Genomic DNA, 23,207 nt, shown 5'->3' on the forward strand with positions numbered 1-23,207 from the left:
GAGATTCTGTCTAATAAATAAATAAATAAATAAATATTTTTTAAAAAAACTCAAAAATACAAAAAAATGAAACACAAAAATTTACAAATAAAGCTGGGTACAGTGGTTCATTCCTGTAATCCTAACACTTTGGGAGGCTGAGCTGGGAGGATCACTTGAGCCCTGGAGTTTGAGAGCAGCCTGGGCAACAAAGTGAGACTCCGTCTCTACAAAAAATACAAAAATTTGCCAGGCCTGTGGTCCCAGCTACTGGGGAGACTGAGGTGGGAGGATTGCAGGAGGTCAAGGCTGCAGTGAGTCGTGATCATGCCACTGAACTCCAGCCTGGGTGACAGAGCAAGACCCTGTCTTAAAAACAAACAAAAAAATTACAAATTAAAACCCCGCCCCTAGGCCTCACCTTTCCCTCCCACTACTGTTCATTTCTGTCTTCCTCCTTACAGAAACACTTCTTGCCTGTCCTCGCTGCCTGCTCCTCCTCTCCACCACTCTTTCTTGAATCCACTTTGATTAGACTTTCATTTCCAACCATTCCATCAAAACGGATCTTGTCAAGTCTCAAATGACCTCCATGTCACTAAATCCAGTGGGTGCTTCTCAGTTCCTCACCCTGCTGGGCTCCTGGCCGGCCTCTCACGCAGTCGATGGTCCCTGCCTTTGTGAACCACCTTCTTCACTTGGCTGCAGGATGCCACTCTCCCTTGGTCTTTATCCAACTGCAGTGACTGGTCCTGCCCTGTCTCCTCTCCTCCCCAGCCTCTGAACATTGGTGGGTCCTTCTCTAACCACAGTCACGTTCTTGGTGATCTCTCATCCTGCAGCTTTATAGGTCACCACCCAGATTTCCATCCAGCCCATACGTCTCCCCTCCTACGGGCTTAGATATCCAGCTGCCACCTTGACTTCTACTTGTATGTGTGAAAGGCATCCTGGATTTAACATATCCAAAATTAGACTCTTGATTTCCCCCCAAAACTCGTTTTTCACTGTTCTTCCTAATCTTGATAAATGTAACTCTATTCTACTGGTTCTTCAGGCTAAAGACGCTTCCCTCTCTAATAACCTCATATACTCCATCGACAAATCTTGTCGTTTCCTCCTTCAAAACACATCCAGAATCTACCCTTCTTACCACCTCCTCCACCAATGCCCAAGCCCACCATCAGGAGCTTCTTTACAGGTCTCTCCGATTCTGCCATGGTTCCTCTGTGTTCCATTCACACCAGAGCCAGAGTGAGCTCTTCTCACTCACCGCGCCGGGAGGGCAGAGGGATAAGGAACTGAGAAGTACCCATGTTTTAAACACGTTAGATCATGTCATTCGTCTGCTCAAAATCCTCCAACGGCTTCTCATTTACCTACAAAACCCCATGAGATCAATCCCTTCCAGCTACCTACCTGACCTCTCTCCTACTAGCCGTGCTCTCACTTGCTCCCCACGCTGGCTTCCTAGCTATTCCCCACACAGGCCAGGCACACCCCTGCCCTAGGGCCCTTGCACCTGATACTCCCACTAACTGAGATTCTCTTCCAGATACAGGTGCAGCTTTCTCTTTTAGGTCTCTGCTCCAACATTCCCTTATCAGGAAGGCCCTCCTTGACCAGCCAAAATAAGAGAGCAACCCCTGCCTCACTGTGATTCCCTTACCTTGTCTTATTCTTCATCACAGCACTTATCACCACCTGACACCATACATATTTGTTTATGCTCTGTCCCCTCACCCCACTGAAACATAAGCTTCATGAGAGCAGGGACTTCGATTTGCCAATTGCTACGTCCTCAGAGCCCAAAAGAGAGATGGGTACATTAGCAATTATTTGCAGAATGAATTAGTGAACATATCCAGGTACATAGGACTCAGGGTTCAATTCACACAACTCTGGGTGGAGAGGTATATCCCTAAGTCAGGGGCTCAAGCCTCACTCCTGGACCTCCCTAGACACAGGGACACATGTCAGTGGCCCCTCATCCATACAGGTGATGGGACCTATTCTTGAAACCATCAAGCCACCTCATAAATAATATAAACCAGACACAGTGGCTCACATCTGTAATCCTAGTGCTTAGGAGGCCAAGGTGGGAGGATCACTTAAACCCAGGAGTTTGAGGCTGTAGTAAGCTATGATCATGCCACTGCACTCCAGCCTAGGTGGCATAGTGAGACCCTGTCTCTAAAACTAACAATAAAAACAACAATAATATACATCATATTAAAGTGATCACTGCAACAATAGCATCTACTGAGGTCTGCTATGTGCCAAGCCCCTTGCAAGGTGACTTGTTTCCTCCCTCACTCAATAAACAATAATTAAACACCTAATAGATGCCAGGTCTGGGCTGACATCAGAGATACAATGGTGGGCACAGTCCTTTTCCTCAAGGAACTCACAATTTCTATTTTGTTCATTTATCCTTTGCAACAACTATGGGGTGTATCTCATTTGGATACAGATCCCACTGATGAGGGTGCAAGGTCTTTGTCCAGAGGCAGCCCAAAGGGAGGAGGAGCCCCAGTCACCAGAGCCAGGGCGTGGGGAGCACAGGCCGACAGAGGCAACACTGAGGCCCAGGGAAAGTGGCATCACCCAATACAATGGCAGACAGGGGAGGTCTCAGATCTATTGGTCAGGCTGGTGTGCTTGGCCCAAACTGGTCACGTGACTTCTAACAGTGACCAACATGAAGTTCTGAAACTCAGGCAAAACACCACATTAACTGCCATATATGACCTGATTGTCAGCAAGGGAAGTGGAAAAACACTTGGATTTTGGGATGCTGACAAATTTGGAATGAGCCCGGGCTGTGCTAAGAGTTGGGTGTGGGGAGTTGCATATTCCACTCACACCTTCACCACTGAGTCCAAGCCTTACTGAGCTGACTCTAGGTCAGTGGCTGGAGGGGGCTCCCTCAGCTCCAAGTCTGGCTAGTGGGTCTGGGAAGGGCCCCTGGGCGCAGGGCAGTAGCGGTAGCAGCAATTTTCCAGTGGTAGAGAGTACTTCACTATTTTACCAACTAGAGCAGCAGTACTGAGGTACACTGGCTGCAGAGCAGCTGTGCTCACCTGGAAAGTGATTTACTCTCACTTCACTAATCTCAATTTCACAGAATTATCACAAGGATGAAATAAGGCATCCTTGTAAAAGCCCTTAGTATGAGGCCTTCAAGAAAAATCTGGTCAGTAGTAACTGCTATTACCGCTCTGAGGACAGACAGCAAGAGAGGATCTGGGAAGAGATCTGTCAGCAATGTGAGGAAGGGCTTTCTACCAGCGAGCACTGCCCTGGGCACAGTGGAGATCAGTGAGGCATTTCAGCAGCGCGGCTGATGCAGCAGGGACAAAGGGTCAGGCCCAGGCCTGCAGGGCTGGATTGCATAATCTCAGGCCAGTAGCCATGCTTCCCCATGAAGGGAAAGAGGGAAATTCCTCCCACATCACTGCTGGCAGGGGAAGGGCAGCTTCCCCTTGGTGGGGGACAGGCCAGCTCTGCCTGCACCCCATTCTTAGTTGGGGCCTATGGAGAGTGCCCACTCTAAAGCTGGCCTAAGGCCTGCTGAGCATAAAGCCCCCTGGTAAAGCTCCTGGCTCAGGAAAAAAAAAAACTCTCAATAAATGTTCCTTTTCCTCTGCCTGTCCTTCCAATGTCCTCCTCTACTCCCCATCCCCAGAAAGAATGTGGATTCAAGTGTGCGGGGAAAAGCCAGGTTCGGGCCCCTCTGAGAAGACAACAGCACTTGTGTCTGAGGTTTGGGCAGAAGCCAGGGTGGAAATGTCCCAGCTTCTGAGGGTGCAGGAGAAGAGCCAGGCTTTTGCTCTTTGAAAACACTGGGCCCTTGCTGAGAAGATGGAGACAGAGAGGTTGTGGAGCTGGGCCCAAGAGCCCCAAGGTGGAAAGCGGTGTCTGGAGACCCAGGGCCCACTGCTGTTCTCTACTGATGGAAGAAAGATGCAAAGTTCCAGAGGCTGGCTGGGCAGAGGGCAGGGCTGGGAGACAGAGGATGGGGAGGCCCAGAGACATCTGCCCTGTTGTAAGTGCGCAGAGGATTTGGTCAGCATCCCACCCTAGAGGCCCAAGGCCTGGGCCAAAGCAGGAGGTAGTGGGACAGGGTGGAGGACACACTCGGCAGAGTCAAGAAGCCCAAGATCCGGCTCTCCAGCTAGCTAGGTCTCACTGTAGGCTAGTGACCTCTCCATCTGTACCTCAGTTTCCACAATTGTAAAGTGAGGGGCTTAGCAGCCTTCTATCCCTAATCAACAGAAAAAATAGGCACACAAGAACTCTAAGACAAAAGAAGGAAAGCAGGGACTTGAACAGATATTTATATACCATGCTCATAGCAGCATTATTCGTAATAGCAAAAAGGTGGAAACCACCCAAGTGTCCATCCACAGATGAATAGATAATGAAAACATGGTACATCCATACAGTAGAATATCATCTGGCTTTAAAACGGAGAGAAGGCCGGGTGCGGTGGCTCATGCCTGTAATCCCAAAGGGGATCACGAGGTCAAGAGATTGAGACCATGCTGGCCAACACGGTGAAAATACTACCCGTCTCTACTAAAAATACAAAAATTAGCTGGGCATGGTGGCGCGCGCCTACAGTCCCATCTACTCAGAAGGCTGAGGCAGAAGAATCACTTCAACCCAGGAGGCAGAGGCTGCAGTGAGCTGAGATCATGCCACTGTACTCTAGCCTGGCAACCGAGTGAGACTCCATCTCAAAAAAAAAGGAAAGAAATTCAGAACATGCAGCAACATGGATGAACCTTGAACAGATTGTGCTAATTAAAATATGCCAGCCACACAAAAGGACAAATGTTATTCTACTTATCATAGCACTTAAATGAGGTATCTAGATTAGTCAAATTCAGAGACAGAAAGTAGAAGCCAGGCGTGGTGGCTCACGCCTATAATCCCAGCACTTTAGGAGGCTGAGGTGGGTGGGTCACCTAAGGCCAGGAGTTTGAGACCAGCCTGGCCGACACGGTGAAACCCCATCCCTACTAAAAATATAAAAATTAGCCAGGTGTGGTGGTGCATGCCTGTAATGCCAGCTACTCAGAAGGCTGAGGCAGGAGAATCACTTGAACTCAGAAAGTGGAGGTTGCAGTGAGGCGAGATCACGCCACTGCATTCCAGCCTGGGTGACAGAGTGAGACTTCATTTTAGAAAAAATAAAGAAAGAAAGTAGAATGGTGGTTGCCAAGGACTGAGGAGAGGGGAAAAAGGGGAGTTAGTGTTTAAGGGGCAAGGGATTAATAACCCGAATATATAAGAAACTTAAACAACTCACTAGCATGATAAAATAAAATAAAATTCTGATTTAAAGGGCAAAAGACCTGAATAGGCATTTCTCAAAAGAAGACAAACAAATGGACAGCAGGTATATGAAAAAATCATCAACATCGCTAATCACCAGAGAAATGCAAATTAAAACTACAATGAGACAACATCTCACCCCAGTTACAATGGCTATTATCAAAAAGACAAAAAATAACAAATGCTAGGGAAGATGTGGAGAAAAGAGAATGTTTGGATATTGCTGGTGGGAATATAAACTAGTACAGCCACTATGGAAAATGCTATGGAAATTCCTCAAAAAACTAAAAGTAGAGCTGCCATATGGTCTGGCAATCCTACTGCTGGGTATATACTCAAAGGAAAGGAAATCAGTATATTGAAGTGATACCTGCACTCCCATGTTTATTGCAGTGCTAGTCACAGTAGCCAAGAGTAAGGAAGCAACCTACGTGCCTTTCAATGGATGAATGATAAAGAAAATGTAGCATATATACACAATGGAATGTTATTCATCCGTAAAAAACAATGAGGCTGGGCACAGTGGCTCATGCCTGTAATGCCAGCACTTTGGGAGGCTGAGGTGGGCAGATCACCTGAGGTCAGGAGTTCGAGACCAACCTGGCCAACATGGTGAAACCCCATCTCTACTAAAAATACAAAAATTAGCCGGGCAAGTTGGCAGGTGCCTGTAATTTCAGCTACTTGAGAGGCTGAGGCAGGAGAATTGCTTGAATCCGGGAGGGGGAGGTTGCAGTGATCACACCGTTGAACTCTAGTCTACTCAACAAGTGCGAGACTCCGTATCAAAAAAAAAAAAAAAAAAGAAAGAAGAGAAAAGAAATCCTGTCATTTGCAGCAACATGGAGGGAAGCGGAGGTCATTATGTTAAGTGAAATAAGCCAGGTATGGAAAGACAAATATCGCATGTTCTCACTCATATGTGGGAGCTAAAACAGTAGATTTCATGGAGGTAGAGAGTGGAATGATTGACACCAAAGGCTGGGAAGGGTGTGTGGGTGGGGGGATGAAGAGAAGTTGGTTAATGGGTACAGAAATACAAAGAGCTAGAAGGAGTAAGTTCTAGTATTTGATAGCACAGTAGGGAAATTATAGTTAACAATAATTCATTGCAAATTTCAAAATAGCTAGAAGAGAAGAACTGTAATGTTCCTAATACAAAGAAAGAATGTTTGAGGTGATGGATATACTAATTACCTGGATTTGATTATTACCATGTCCTCAAAATATGCAAAAATATGATATCAATAAAAGAAAAGGAAGCAAGCAGAATAGTGGTTGCCAGGGACTGAGGAGAGGGGAGAATGGGGAGTCAGTGTTTAATAGGTACAGAGTTTCAGTCGGGGAAGGTGAAAAAGTTCTGAAGATGAACGGGAGGGATGGTTGTAGAACAAAGTGAATACACTATACACTTAAAGATGGTTAAGATGGTAACTTTTATGTTATGTACACTTTATCACAATAAAACAAACACAAAACTCCATGGCTCTGGCTAAGGTTTGGGGCTTCCTGATTCATGACAAGAGAAAATTGGGGTGAGGGGAGTCACACAGCTGAAAGCCGAGGTGAGGTGGAGTTCCAGCGTCGGAGACGGGAGTAGAGGGCTGAGAGCATGGAGATGGTACAGCTGGAGGGAACCCCACAGTGGAGAAGCGGGGACCAGACGGGGAGGAAGAGAGGCTCCCAGGGTTGGGCCCTTGACAATGTAAAGTGAGATGAGGATCCCGAACCCCTGTGGGAAAGAACTCAGAGCAGGCTTGCTCCAAAGCCTGGGGGTCCCGCAGCCACAGGAGAGCCTGGCTGCTGGCCCCTGAGGCCAGCCAGCTCCTGCCTCTTAGGTTCTGGGAGGACACAGGTAATGTGACTTCTCGGAAGAAAACAAGAAACAGGTTTGCAAGAAAGCAGGCAGCCTGTGAGAATAATCAGTGTGGAAGTCACAGAGAAGGCTTCCTTAAGCAGCTTGCAAATCTCCGAAGTGAGACTGAGATCACAACTGGAGCACCTAGCTCTCTGAAGGACCCTGGGTGAGGCGTAAGAAGGGCAGGGGAGGTGTGACAGTCCAGCCATACCCACTTCTTCCTGGGATTTCAGCTCCCCTTCCCAGAGGCACAAGGATCCACTGTGCTGTCGGGGAGGATTTTCCTACACAACGAGACTGACAGTGAATAGGAGTCAACAGGTAGCTCAGACTGTTGCTGGTTGTGTGAAACTTTGCTGTATTTTCTTCATCTATAAAACAGAAATAACAACAGCAACTACCACGATAGCATTTGTAAGGATTCAAAGACAGCAAATGCAATGTGCTTAGCACGGGCCTTCCACACAATTTCTGCCCATTCAATACCCCGTCATCAAAATTATCATTCTCTTCCTTCTCATCATCATGCTGCCACGTTTTTACTCTTTCTGAGTTTGGAAGAAGAGAAACTGCAGAGTTGAGAGTCCCTGGAGTTCAGTGGGGTACAGGGTAACTGAGGGCACCTCCAACTTAGCACCTCCTTGAAGATGGCATGGCCTCAGGGGAGCAGGACCTCTGGGATTCCTGCTCAAGGTTTAAATGTTCTTGAAATTTCATATGACTTACAAATACTGTGAATACTTTTAATAATGGGGCTGGTTGGTTTTACTGTAAACTAAAGAAGTTTAAAAAGTTTCGTTGCTTACTCCCTGCTGGAACAAAAAAGCAGTTTCAAAGCATAATTTAAAATTATTAATTTTCTAAATTTTTGAATGTAAATTAAAATTTTAACTTTTTTATGTCTCATTTTATTTTAAGGCCATAACACCTTCATAGAAATAATATTGTTTAGATTATTTTTTTTCTTTTTCTTCCAGCTTGCAAACACTTGCCTTCCCGTTCACGCCATTCTCCTGCCTCAGCCTCCCGAGTAGCTGGTACTACAGGTGCCCGCTCCCATGCCTGGCTAATTTTTTTGTATTTTTAGTAGAGACGAGGTTTCACTGTGTTAGCCAGGATGGTCTCAATCTCCTGACCCCGTGATCCGCCTGCCTCGGCCTCCCAAAATGCTGAGATTACAGGCGCGAGCCACCACACCCGGCATATTAAAGGTTCTTATAAGTCCTGCAGTGAAGAAACTTGTTTACATTTATTTAACTCAGTATATCCCAAGTGTGCCATATATTCCAATAGGTGATACATGAAATGAGTTCAGAAAGTTCACAGATGCCCAGGGAAGTCCTGGCCATCCCAGGCGTGTAGACCACTCCAGAAAACTTCAGCTCCAGAAAGGTTCAGAGTTACTCACTGCAACCTCCACCTCCTGGGTTCAAGCGATTCTCCTGCCTCAGCCTCCTGAGTAGCTGAGATTAAAGGCACCACCACACCTGGCTAAATTTTTTGTATTTTTAGTAGAGGCAGGGTTTCACTATGTTGGTCAGGGTGGTCTCAAACTCCTGACCTCCACCACCCTCGGCCTCCCAAAGTGCTGGGATTACAGGCGTGAGCCACCACACCTGGCCAAGTCTTCCTTTTCTTAATAGCAGATCTAATGGAGCGGAGAAGCATCTAATCTGGGAATCTGGTGTCTATTCCTGAGGAAAGCCTGGGTGGGCAATGCCCTCAATTGGGCCTGACTCTGGTGGCAGAATTAGAGGCTTAACAAATTCATTCTTCTAAAGTAACGCCATGGAGAGCCCAGGCGCTTCAGAACACAGGCTTTGCAAATGCACGCTTCTAATATAATGCTGCGGCCATGTTGCCCCTCTCCCTGCTGCTCCGGCTATGTTATCACAAAATCTTCCTAAAAATCAATCTCGAGGAAAACATTTTTCCTCAGAAACCAATTTAACATCCAAAGTTACTCAGAAAAAAGTTATAGAAGTTTATATGGCTGTAGAGAGAAATACTGATTGAGTTCCAATGACATACCAGGCATGGTGTTACTTTCTTACATGCATTATGCAATGTTTCAGAATGTTTTCTACGGAATGTAGTTCAGTAGTTCAGAATCACATGCAAAAAATGACCCCTGTGGGAGCCCTAAGGACAATGTATCCTATCACTACACCTCTAATATGTGTTTGCATATTAAAGGTTCTATTGTTTTTTTCATTTTTTTTTTTGAGACAGAGTCTCGCTCTGTCGCCCAGGCTGGAGTGTGGTGGCGCGATCTCGGCTCACTGCCTCCCAGGTTCACGCCATTCTCCTGCCTCAGCCTCCTGAGTAGCTGGTACTACAGGTGCCCGCTCCCATGCCTGGCTAATTTTTTTGTATTTTTAGTAGAGACGAGGTTTCACTGTGTTAGCCAGGATGGTCTCAATCTCCTGACCCCGTGATCCGCCTGCCTCGGCCTTCCAAAATGCTGAGATTACAGGCGCGAGCCACCACACCTGGCATATTAAAGGTTCTTATAAGTTCTGCAGTAAAGAAACTTGTTTACATTTATTTAACTCAGTATATCCCAAGTGTGCCATATATTCCAATAGGTGATACATGAAATGAGTTCAGAAAGTTCACAGATGTAAGTTTTAATAGTTATATATACATATTACTGTGAGTTAGAAAAAAATAATATAGCTAGCACATCAAACCTGTCACTACACATATATTGTTCAAGGTTTATTCATTCATTTGGTCATTCCACAAATGTTTACTGGGGACCTTCTATGAGCCAAGCAGTATTCTAGATGCTAGGAATAATGCAGTCAATAAATAAAGTCCCTGCTCTCAGACATTTATATTCTAGTCAGCAGAGACAAAAAGACAAACAAACAAAGAAAAAATATGTTCAACCATAAAAGACAGAATAAAGAAAAACAGAGCTGGGCATAGAAATGACAAGGGTGGGGTAGATACTAGTGTCAATGGTTTGGTCAGGGAAGACCTCTTAGATAAAGTGACATTTGAGCTGAGACCTAAATGAAATCAGTGTTTCTGCAGGAAGAATGTTGTAGGCAGAGAGAAGACAAAATGCAGAGTCCCAAGATGGGAAGGTGCTTGGTACCTGGTCAAACTGTTCAAAGTCCCAGGGCTGCAGACAAACCCTTGGAGGATGGTGCTTTTTAAAATTGAGATACAATCTACATGCCATAATATTAATACTCTAAAAGTACATAATTCAGTGCTTTTAAAATATATTTACAAAGTTTTTTGTTTTGTTTTGTTTCGTTTTTTGAGAAGGGGTCTCACTCTGTTGCCCAGGCTGGAGTGAGGTGGCACAGTCTTGGCTCCTGAGCTCAAGTGATTCTCCCACCTCAGCCACCCAAGGCTAATTTTTATATTTTTAGTTGAGATGGGGTTTCACCATGTTGCCCAGGCAAGTCTCAAACTCCTGAGCTTGAGCAGATTGCTTGAGCAATCTGCCCACCTCAGTGTCCCAAAGTGTTGGGATTTACAGGCCTCGTGAGCCACAGCGCCCGGCCACAAAGCTGTATTTTTTTGAAGTCATGATTTGGTTCTGCTTCTGGCCAAGACGGAGTAACAGGAACCAGATTTACCTTCTCAGCTGAAACAACCAAAAGACAGACAAAATATGTGGGAGGACTGCTTCAGCCCAGAAGGTCTAGGCTGTGGTGAGCCTGGATCACGCCACTGCACTCCAGCCTGGGTAACAGAGCGAGACCCTGTCTCAAAACAAAAACAAAAACATCGTCCCACAGAGAAAACTCCAGGGCCAGATGGCCTTGTTTGTGAATTCTACTAAACAGTTAGGGAAGAAATACGAATTTAACTCAAACTCTTCCAAAAAATTGAATAAAACTTGTTCTATAAGGCCAACGTTACTCTGATACCAAAACTAGACACAGACATTACAAGAAAACTATAGACCAATATTTCACAAGAACACAGATACGAGAATTGTAAACAAAAGTTTAGCAAATCAAAGCCAACCATATTAAAGGATAATATATAATGATCAAGTGGGGTTTATTCCAGGGATGCAATGTCAGTTTAATATTAGAAAAAAGAAAAATCAAGGACCAGGGATGGTGGCTCACACCTGTAATCCCAGCACTTTGGGAGGCTGAAGTGGAAGGATTGTTTGAAGCCAGGAGTTCGAGACCAGCCTGGGCAACGAAGGGAGATTCCCCCCAATCTCCACAAAAACGTAAAATATTAGCTGGGCACGGTGGTGTGTGCCTACAGTCCTAGCTACTGGGGAAGCTGAGGCAAAAAGATCTCTTGAGCCCAGGCGTTTGTGGTTGCAGTGAGCTAAGATCGTGCCACTGCGCTCCAGCCTGGGTGACAATGCAAGACTCTGTCACAAAAACAAAACAAAACAATCAATGTAATTTACCATATTAACAAACTAAAAAAGGAAAACCATATGGTTATCTCAGTAGACACAGAAAAAGCACTGGACAAAATCCAACATCCATTCCTGATAAAAACTCTCAGCAAACTAGGAATAGAAAGGAACTTCCATGACCTGATAAAGGCCATCCATAAAAAGCCTGCAACTAACATCATACTTAATGCTAAAGACCGAACACTTGCCCTTTAAGATAAAGAACAAGACAAGGATGTCTGTTCTTGTCACCTCTTTTCAACAGGGTGCCAGATATTTTAATCAATGAGATAAGGCAAGAAAAAGAAATCAGAGCCATCCAGATTGGAAAAGAAGTAAAACTGTCTTTACTTGCAGTCACTATGGTCTATTCAGAAAAATCCAGCAGAATCTACAAAAAAGACACTAGAACTAATAAGTGAGTTTAGCAAAGTTGCAGGTTACAAGATTAATATACAGAAACCTATTGTTTTTATATATACTAGCAACAAATAATTGAAAATGGAAATAAAAAAACAAAAATAATAATTTACAATAGCATCAATACAGATGCAGGTATAAATCTGACAAAACACGTAGAAGACCCATGCACTCAAAACTACAAATAAGCCAGGGCGCGGTGGCTTACGCCTGTAATCCCAGCACTTTGCGAGGCTGAGGTGGGTGGATCATGAGGTCAGAAGATCGAGACTATCCTGGCCAACATGGCGAAAGCCCGTCTCTACTAAAAATACAAAAAAATTAGCTGGGTGTGGTGATGCGTGCCTGTAATCCCAGCTACTTGGGAGGCTGAGGCAGGAGAATTGCTTGAACCCAGGAGGCGGAGGTTGCAGTGATCCGAGATTGCGCCACTGCACTCCACCAGCCTGGTGATAGCGAGACTCCATCTCAAAAAAAACCAAAAAACCAAGACAAAAAAACCTACAAATAAAATTGACAAGAGAAATTAAAGAAAACCTAAATAAATAAATAAACAAATGGAAAGAGATATTGTGTTCATGGGTTGGAAGCCTCAACATTGTTAAAATATCAATTCTCCTCAAACAGATCTACAGATTCAACACAATCCCAATCAAAATCTAGGATTTTAGAATTTAACTGATTCTAAAACTCACATAGAAATACCTTAGGACCTAGACTAGTCAAAACAACTTTGAAAAAGAACAAAGTTGGAGATGTAATGCTACCCGATTTCAAGCATCTCCTAGAGGGTGCGTTAAAACACAGGCTGTTGGGCTCACCCTCAGAATTTCCAAATCAGTATGGGCCTGAGAATGTGCATTTCTAATTAGTTTCCTGATGCTGTGGCTGCTGCTGGCCTGGCTGCCACACTTAGAACTAGTAATCCAGACTAATTCACACTCAGCTAGAAACAAAATGTCAGATGCAAGAGATTCCCCTCAAAGGAATATATATACAAGTACCAAGAAAACTATGTTCATTAAGAAACAACTTGCTTTTCCCTCTTTTATTAGCTAAAGACATCCATAACTGTTAATCAGAGATTCTGATCAGCAAGAGAAAACAATCATGTCATCGCTGAGTTGGCATGATTCTAGCCTCCCCTCTTTGTTGAATGCACATTTTGGTTTCCACGAAACCTTGCAAGTCCTCTACGCAGGCCTTCCCTGTTCAGAATTCACCCTGAAAACGACACACGGCTTTATACCAACCATTCCGTAACAGCAACATTAAGGAAACCACCTTGCCCCACTGAAACCTGTCAAATGTCCCTGATCCTCCCCATCTACTATCCCACCCAATGCAGGGCTGCCACCCAGGTCTCACCGTCCAAGATGGCCCACTGATTGTCAATCTCTGTATGTTTCAGGTAGGAGTCTTCAATGGTGGGGTCATAGTCAGGCACAAAGATCTTTTGGAAAAACTGGATGGTGAGGGCACTTTTGCCCACGCCCCCATCCCCCACCACCACCAGCTTGTATGTGGGGAGGTTGTCACTGGGGACGGCGCTGGTTGCCATGTTTCTCGAAGGTCAGACCTGCGGAAGGAAGCAAGACGTGTGGAATGAGACAGAGGGCTTTTTAACTTAGGGGAAGATATTCATGTGTCTTCCTCCTTTATAAAGTAATAAATACTCTCAATTATAAAGAGGTTTGAAAATGAAGAAATGCAAAAGAAAATAAAAGCATTACACCTGGTCTCACTACCCAGAGACAGTCACTGTTAAAGTGATTTATTCAACCGTCATTTATTCAACACCAATTATGTGCCAGGCCCAGCATTGAGGACACAGTACCACTGGTCTTGTTTAGCAAGTACAGCCAAAAGCCATGTCAAAGAGGCTTTTTGGCCACTAAACTCTACTTGTACAGGTTAACATGAGGGCAGTGGTCTGAGCAGGACTTGCATGGAAGTTCGTCTTTCACATCCCCTCTTATTAACTGGACTGCTATGCTGAGAAGGATTTGAAGTTGTGTCTAAGCTTAGAAAGGCGGCCATGATAGCTTAGCACACCTGAGTTCTGGGATTCTGAGGCTCCTTCAAAGTTTCAGAATTCTAGATTCTGGCTCCTTTCTCTCTGCTTCTTGCCCTGTGTTATACACAAAGTCATGCTGGAATCTTACGGCTTCTGTTCAACCTCATTTTATTTGGGGAGGAGGTAGGTAGGAGCAGGTCGAAATTTTGTTTTCATGCTATTGAGGCCAGCTAAGGCAGTGGTTCTCAATCAGGGGAACTTTGCTCCCCGGGCATATCTGCAACGTCTAGAGGTATTTTTTGTTGTTGTCAAAATGGAGTGGGTACCACTGGTATCTGTTCAGCAGAGGCCAGGGATCATACAATGCACAGGGCAGTCCCCTCCAATGAAGAATTAGCCATCCTAAAATGTCAATAGTGCTGAGGCTGAGAACCCTGAACTAAGGTGACCAGGAGGCAGCTGGAAGTGGGAGCAGGACTCTAAAGAATAATCCGGCCTTAACAGAAGTGAACAGTGACCTTTGTAAATAGTGTCGCAAAGTGATAAGGAGGAGAGGCAGGAGGGAGCCTCCTAGAGGTACTCAGAAGTAAAGGAAGGAAACCAGGATCTGTGGTCATGATGGAAGCCGAGAGTTTCCAGGAGGAGGCTGACAGCACCAAATGTTAAACACGGGTGCAGCTAGGGGGATCCCCTAAAGAACAATTTGGGGTTGTAGCCAGGAACCTAAACTGCTAACTAACTGTGGACCCTGCCAGGAAGACGCAATACCACCTCCTGGTGGGGCATTCCTCAGTACCACAAAAATTGACCTTGAATGGAGGGGGGGAATGCTTGATCCTACTGCTGTGTAGAAGAAAAGAAAGAATCCCTGTGCAAGCTGGGAGGGAAAACAGCATGGTGTATGTGTGACCAGGAAACTGATGGTCTCACAGACAGGAGGGTGGCAGCGTGGCCCAGAGGACAAAGAACTGGGTGCCCTGTGTGCTCCGCCACCACTTGGGAAAGCCACTGACCTCTCTGAGCCATAGTTTCCTTATCTATGAATTTAAAGGGCTGGATTACATTACTTTTATAATTATTTCCAGCTCTAAGATAGTCTTTAGTTCCAGATTTTGACAGAAAGGGGACTAAATACAAATGTGGGTTATATGGCCACACTGATTTGCATGGGGCTACAGGCGAGAGTCACTGCAGAATGCTTTGTAGTTACTGAAGCCTGATGTTGACATTTAGGACTTCCCCAAAGTGTCAGGGAAGTACAAGCTTTGCTACACTGCAGTGAAAGTGCAAATCTGCCTAGGCTGTACTGAAAATACACTTGCATAAATATATTCATACCCTCTCCTGCAGCTCTACCCCATGTGAGAATTTCTTCTAAGGAGATAATCAGAGAAGTGAAGAAAGATGTTAAGAATGGGGGAAAATAGAAATAACTTAATGTTGGGGGAAAAGGTTAAAGAAAAGTTTATTCATATAATGGAGCACTACGCAGTCATTTAAAAGGAAGATATTCAGTAACCTAGAAAAAGTGCATTGTTATGTATGAAAAAAGCCAGGCTGCAACAGCTAGTAAGTACACCTGATCCACCTTCCACGAAGAGGCCCACTATGAATCTGCACAGTCAGGTGTGAGGTGTGGATCCAGGCATTAAGAGGTTTAGCAGTTGGTTGTCTCTGAGGCACATTTCAGGGCATTTTCATTTTCTTAATGTTTCAGTTTTCTACAACAAGCATGCATTATATTTGTGTACTAGAAAAGTTTAACACTATTAAAATGCTCCCAGGAAAATAAAATGTTCCAGCCACCTGAAAATGTTTGATTTCCTCTCATTCGAGTGGGGATCTCAGCTCTTTTGGGGCAGGATAGGACCAGGCACCGGCTGTGGCCCTGGAATCTGGTTCCAGCATCTTCCTACAACATGAGACAGGCTGAGGCTTCACTTAACTGAGCTCTTCCATGGCCAAATCCACAACGGTAAAGGCAGGCCAAGGAGAGACGGCGGAGGGGAGTTGCAGGGTGACAGAAATGGGGAGGAAGCGGTGGCCCAGTGGCCTCTCTCCTTTGCCCTGAGCATGGGGTTCACTCCTTACTGCCCCTCAGCAACTGCTGCCCTGTCCTGGGCAATGGTGCTGGGCTGTGGGTGAAAGGTGTTTGCTGGTGTTTGGCTGGTTTTTGGTCTTTCTGAGACAGTCTCACTGTCACCCAGGCTGGAGTGCAGTGGCGCAATCCCAGCTCACCGCAGCCTCCGCCTCCCGAGTTCAAGAGATTCTCCTGCCTCAGCCTCCTGAGTAGCTGGGACTACAGGTGCCCACCACCACGCCTAAATTTTCTTATATTTTCAGTTGAGATGGGTTTCACCATGTTGGCCAAGATGGTTTTGCTCTCCTGACCTTGTGATCCACCTGCCTTGGCCTCGCAAAGTGCTGGGATTACAGGCGTGAGCCACCACGCCCAGTCGGTGTTTGGCTGTTTTTAAAGCTTCCATTCTCTGCTGGCAGCGACATAACTAAAAAATACTAAGTGGGTGGGAAGGTAATGAAAAGGAAAACTGTTCATCTTTATTTTCTTCTCAAAAGAAAACAAGATAAGAAATACACTAGTAAATATGCTGGAGGACATGAATGAAGCTTTGAGTCGGCACTCAGACCACCCACAGCCGAATCACCTGGGGACTCCTTAAAAAATGCCCTCTGCTTGCCAAGGCAGTGGGCAGGAAATGGCCAGTGGGGGCCCCCTCCTTTTGACAGCACCCTGCTCTCAGAGGTTGAACCCTGAGAGACCACAGGAAGCCAAGCCAGGGTTCCCTTCTAATTTGGACGCAATGGAACAGGGCTAGACTACTCATTTCACACAAACATCAGACTGGCTCCCCTGTGAAAACCCTTTCTGTGCCCCTCAACACTGAGGAGGAAAGTGCAGGCCCCCTCACAGGACAGTCAATGCCTGTCGCTGGCTGCCACTGCTGACCTCTCCAGCCACACACGTGCCGCAGCCCCTCACAATCTACTCTCACCCCCAACCAGCTCTGTGGTCTCCCAATGTGTCCTGTGGTCACGCTGCAGCCTCTGCGCACACCTGAGACCCCCAGGAGAGCACATACTTCCTCATGGGCCAGCACTAGGCGCCGCCTCCACCTGTGCTTTGAGCCCTGAAGTTCCTGCCACAGACGCCACAATGATGCCTAGAATTTTCTATGTGTTTACTGTGCACAAAAGGGCAGGGACAGCATCTTGTACTTCTCTGTATCCCAGAGCCTGGCATAGCACTGGCACAGGGCAGACACTTACTGAACGAACTAGAGGTTCAACGCGCATTTCTGAACAATGGTCAGACAACCTACGTACCACAGAGCTGGCTTCCCCATGGAGAAAGCTAAGGGACAACTCTCTCAGCCAGGGCTTGGGACCGTCTCTCTCCTACTAAGAGATCAGACTAATGGCACAGACAGGGCCCTCTGGAATCAAGTGTGAGCCAGGAACAAAGAATGGGTTTCCAAAGCTGGAGAATGAGTCCAGAGAACCCCCCAGTTCCTAAAGGTGCTATCTTCTTTTGATAGGCCTGTTTCTCCAGCCCCTCAGAAAACACTGATCAAATGGTGTCTTTGCAGATGGGGAGGTCAAGATGCCAAGAACCATGAACCACACTCCTACAAAACCAGCTGGTCTCATGCGGTACAGAGAAAGATTTTTTAAAAACCACTCACAGGCTATGATGAAAGTCGCCACAGAATGAAACGTTGGTTGGTTGGTGGTTAAGGAGCAAACTGCTTACATTCACAACACCTCTCCTTTCCAGCCTTCTCAACTAAAAAGCACCTCAGAGATCATTCTAGGATGTCGGGTCTTCACTTTAGGGGATGATGGGTGTGCCCCTCTGAGGTGGGACGGTGGTATAAGGTAGACTTGGGGTTCTCCTTAAAATTTCCCCACTATTTTCTGTGCTGAATACTCTCCTACTGACCAGTTGAGTGACCTTGGGCAAATTACCTTCCATTGCCTCAGTATCTTATTAGTAAAGTGGGTTAGCTGGAGACTCATACTTTGCAGGATTGCTCTAAGCATGAAATAAAATGTATGAGATATGCTAAGCTCTAAGAAGATGCCCAAATGCTCGTTTTGTCACCTTGTTTACTTTGTTCCCAAGAGGGAGGACACACACACATATACAGACTCACACATACACACATATACACACTCACACATACACACACACACACACACACATACACATACACACTCTCTCATTCCCAGCCTCCTCTCAGCATGAGAAGCCTCACCACCATCTCTGCTCTGTTAACAGCCAGACAAAATAGGCCTGTGTGGGAACATCACCCACCATTTAGAGCATTGTTTCCATGGGAAATGGCTCCAAGGTTCCAGGCAGCCCCATCCACGCAGAAACCAACTTTGGGAATAGCAGCCACTTGGCTGTGGGGGTGGCTGAGCTGGTTCCCATGGCAACCACTGCTCCCGGGGCCCCGCCCAGGCCACAGGCTTCATGGCAACCCAAACCGTTGTTCATACTGGAAACTTCTGCCTAAAAGGCAATATCGCTTCCTCAATAATTTTAATAACGTGTGTACAAAAACCTCAGGCATCTGTAAATGGAAAAATAAGCTCTCTTGGCTGTTGTCTGCCTCTTGCTCCCTTTCTTTCCCCATGGGTAGAACCTTCTTGCATGGTTTGAAGTCGTTTCCCGGAATGCCAGATTTACCTTGTCAGACAGATTGTAAACTCCACAAGGACAAGAGCCACATCTTCTCATTCCTTCGCCCCTCACGGGGCCAGGCAGAGCCTAACACATGGGAAGCTCAGTCTCTACTCACACTGCCCTCATCACTTCCCCAATGCGGTCTTCTACCCACACAGGCCTCCCTCGTGCTAAGAAGCAGGGGGTCACACCCATCCTTCTGAAAGGGGCCGGCTCATACCCCTAGGAAGTGGGTGGCTGGATGGACTGATCACCCCAGTATAACCTTTTCACTCAGCAATCTTCAAAGTTAGCATGGGTGTGTCTAAGACCTCCCGGGAATAGTCTTGTGTAACAGCCCAACGGTTCTCAGTGGGACAGCTTGGGACATCAGGGACAGCCTCAACTCCACAGCCAGGCAGCCGGAGTTCCACTGTGGCATCCAATACAGACTCCCTGTGTGACCTGGGGCAAGTTTCTTAACTTCCTGGTGCCCAGTTTCCCCATCTATAAGACATGAGAACAGGGTCCCCAGGAAGGTGTAAGGCCCCAGTGAGAAAATCTTGGAGGGTCCCTCAGCAAGGGCATATTTTCATCGATAAAGTAGTTGGGCCCCTGCTTTCCCTTCAACCTGGTAGGCTTCAGTGATTTAAACCATTTCCTTGCCCCATCCACAGCCCTAGGGAAGGGCATCCGCACTGCATAGGGCTTTGGGAGGACCTGATGCGGTGACAGATAGAAATGTCCAAGACAGCAGCAGGCCCCCGCAGCCCCCACAAAATGGCAAAATGGCAGGGCTCGGTGGTTCTTATCCCTCATGAAATTTGCCTCTTCTCCTCAGGTTTCCAGGTTCTAGGGCTTCTATGGAGCTTGTTGCCCAAAACAATAGCCTAAAACCACTGCACCCATTGTTCTAAGTGAGCAGCACATGTTAAATGGATGGCTTCAGCTACAGATGCTGCCAAGCGGTCCACAGGCCCCCTGGCCTCTCCATGCACCCCACCCCACCCAGCATCACTTCCAAAGCAGTGTCCTATGTGCTGGCCAGGGAAAATGGTGCCCAGAAGGAGCTGCATAGCAGCAACAATGCCCACCCTTAGTGGACAACTGCTGTGGACTGGTTAGACACCAAAGGTCATGTTAGAGCGGTCATGCCACACTGCCTCCAATTCTTTTGCCAATTCATTTTGCTGCATCACATGGCTTTTCTTTTCTCAGGGTAGTGTCTTCATGATTCACTGTCCTACAGGGCACTCTTCATCACTGTTGCTGCTTCCCTTGGCCCTGACCTTGGGACCACAGATTCTCAGAGGCTAGGCCAGGGCCAATCCAGAGGCTCTCCCAAAAATGCTGGCAACTTTATTGAAGGTTTGGTATTTACTGTTTTTTGCTTCTGTATTTCTATACTAATTATTTCAAAGAGTCCCCCTAACCCCATCAATTGAATTGCAAGTATTTTAGGTAAATCAGGTTAGAGAGAAGGACACATCCATTATTTGGGGCTCTTAGGAAAGTGAATGGACTTTCATTCACATTGAGCTGAATTAGACCTGGGAAGCTAATCTCATCTCTATGATGTCTGGGTGTGCCCAACCCAGAGGGATGAGGACACGCTGTGGGGAGTGACCCAACCCATGTGGAGGAAATGGCTCTGCATTCCAGGAGCTGCCCTTCCCTTCTGCACAATTCCCAGAAATGGGCAGCTTCACCAGAGCGCTGACCTGCAGGCTGTGCGTAAATGGCACGTGACCCCACAGGGGTCTAGGCCACTTGGCACCCCTTAAGGCTTCACTCTCCACTCCCGGAGACTTTGCTCCAGCCCCTTGTTTCATACCTTTGCTAAGCCAAGTATGGTGCTGTCATTGGGCCTCTCAACTCCTCTAAAAAGCCACCAGTGCTTTTTAGCTCACTCCATTATTAAGCCCTAACCACCCACCCAACCATGTATGTGATTTCATGCCATAAACAGCAAGTCTCGATGGCAAGTAGGTGGCATGGGTGCTGCTCCTTCCCATTCCCAGAGCCATGGCAGACAACACTGATGGCTCACGGTCCCCTTCCTTGTCAACACAGTACTCCTGGCAGCAGAACACACTGACTGCTCCAGAGAGAAAATCTGTTTGCTGCCCCAGATCTAACCTACTACACTTCTGGTTCCCTCTAAAACACCCCACTTAGTGGCCATCCTTTTCCATGGGAAGGGCTCAGGACCTTTAGGGGTAGCCTGCCTGGTGATCTCTGGAGATGTCTATTACCCAAGTCTTCTGTTAATCTACCAATCCCTGCTTTTCTTCTAATCTCCTCTGCCAGGATCATACCTGGACTGCTGTCAGCAGAGCAGAAATGATCAGACAGAAGTCCAGAGATCCAAGCAAAGGCCAAGGTTGAAGTAAGTCAGGGAGGGACACTGTTGTTGGGCTTACTCATGACCCCTAAGTACCACATGCTTCCACAGTTCCACATGGCGACTGTCAATACCTGGGTCTTTCCCACCAGTATACGGACGGGCACCTCCTAAACAGGACTTAGGGCGTAGCCATCTGCGACCCAGCACTATGAGCCTCAGGAGGTGTGCAGAAACCACCTGCCACGACAATTATAATTACAACAGTCATCATGTTAAAAGCAATAAGAACATTTAAGGTAAACAATGAATGTGTCAGATGCTGTTGGAAGATTTTAATTCTCACAACAACCCTACGGGGTACAGATTCCCATTATCCGCATTTCACAGTTGAAGAAACTGAGACACAGAGTAGTAAAATAACGTTTTGAAGGTCACCAAGCTAGAAAGAGGCAGTGTCGGGATCTGAAACCACACAGTGTAGTTCCAGAACCACTGTCAGCCTGTGGTGCTAGGCATCCTCTGCTGGCTAGGGGCTGGTGAGTATGCGCGTGCAGTCAGGCCAGGGCAGAGGCAGCTGATCCAGGAGTGCTGGAAAGAGGTCAGGAGTGAGCTGGGAGGTGGTGTCAGAGTAGGAGACACCCCCAAGGTCAGACCGTTGCCCATGTGGGTGAAACAGCTGGGCAGGTCAGAGCTTCAGAGGCAACCAGGGCAAATACTAGTTATCAAAAATAGACACTTCCCACCCCAGCACCCTAGATCCAGGCTGGGACACCCTGCTGAGCAGGGCCTAGATCTGGTACCAGCAGGTAGCCCTCAGCCCTGAGGACCACCGTCCTGAGGACCAGCGAGGAAGCTGGGGGCACCAAGCTGCTGTGAAAGCCTTATTTTCTAGCACCTCTGTTTGGGACCCTATCCCCTATATGGGTCCCTGCCCCAGCCTCAGCCCATCTCCCTGTGGTCCTACACTTGAGCTGTTCCCTGCCCAGCTCAGGACTGGCCCCTCAATTGGAACTCCTTGCCAAGGAGCTTGAGCTATGCAGACAGCCTGCAACCCTAGGCAAGTTACTTTCTATACCTTGGTTTTCTTTTCTGTAAAAGTAGGGACAGTGGCAGCATCTGCCTCATGGTGGCTGTGAAAAGCTGCATTGATTTGCTTGACCCAGTATCTGGCACATAGTGACTGTTCAACAGACATCAAGTTGTTACCATCATCAATATCCTTCTTTGAAATCCATCCCAAGTCCCTCCTCCTGCTTCTCCAAAGCCTTTCTTGAGTTCCTTGAGCACCCTGCAAACTGGCAGGTTCCACAGGTGACAGTTCAACACAGCTCAGCCTCTTACCGCGCCCTCCTCGGAAGGCTAGCAGGCTGATCTGTGTGTGGGGCTCAGCTCCCCGACTCTGCCTAGAAGGGCAGCAGGCATGTCTCAGCCGGCCACTGAATCACTACAGCAATGTCCCAGGAGAGCAAGCCCTCAAAGGCTTGCTGAATGAACAGTGGATGAAAGGTAAGCTCCTCAGATGCCTTCTTTTGCATTTCTCCAGTATTCAGGAGTTGCTTGTTCACCAAAGAGAATGTGGAAGATATCAAACTGCCAGCAAGTTCAGCATGAAACAAAGTTTCTCCCTCTGGTTTCGAAATCCAGACGAGCTCTCCATCACAAAACCAAGCCACCCTCTCTGGGTACCCTGTAGTTTGGGGGAGGGGGGAGGTATATCCTCTAACAGGTCACATGACATGAGAAAGGTCACAGTGTAACCTGAGCCCAGAGAAGAATGAACAGGAGTAAACTGGTAGAGGAGCCAGTGTTGGCCACCCTCCTCTCAAGACACACACTTGCTCAGGCTCCGTGGGATCACACACATCCAGTCAATGCTCCCAGAGCACCTCCTGTGTGCTTGGTCCTGGGAACTGGAGATACCAAAATAAATGAGCCTGAGCCCAGCCCCAGACCATGGGGCACACAGTGTGTATTTTGTGGGGGAGGCAGGCAGAGGATTATGGTACACTGGGTAGGCAACGCAGGAGCATAGGAGTGGGAGGCATCTTACCCAGCCTGGGGATGCTGCGGAAGGCTTCCTGGTAGAAGTGACACAGAATTGGATCTTAAAGACCAAGTAGATATTAGCCAGGTGAACAGTAAGGACAGCCAGGCATGGTGGCT

The 23,207-nt window shown here is 46.9% G+C and overlaps 1 protein-coding gene across 5 annotated transcripts in view; it reads right to left on the reverse strand.

The window, feature by feature from the left end:
- MRAS (muscle RAS oncogene homolog) overlaps positions 1-23,207 on the reverse strand; it is a 63,665-nt gene that overhangs the window by 20,469 nt on the left and 19,989 nt on the right. For all 5 annotated transcript variants that reach the window (XM_017895846.1, XM_017895845.1, XM_017895843.1 and 2 more), the window contains exon 2: positions 13,359-13,569. In XM_017895846.1, coding sequence (XP_017751335.1) covers positions 13,359-13,551 — 193 coding nt within the window. In that variant the 5' untranslated portion in view covers positions 13,552-13,569. The remainder of the gene's footprint in view (positions 1-13,358; positions 13,570-23,207) is intronic.

This window comes from Rhinopithecus bieti, unplaced genomic scaffold, assembly GCF_001698545.2.
Source record: "Rhinopithecus bieti isolate Rb0 unplaced genomic scaffold, ASM169854v2 scaffold_26603, whole genome shotgun sequence".
Taxonomy (NCBI): domain Eukaryota; kingdom Metazoa; phylum Chordata; class Mammalia; order Primates; family Cercopithecidae; genus Rhinopithecus; species Rhinopithecus bieti.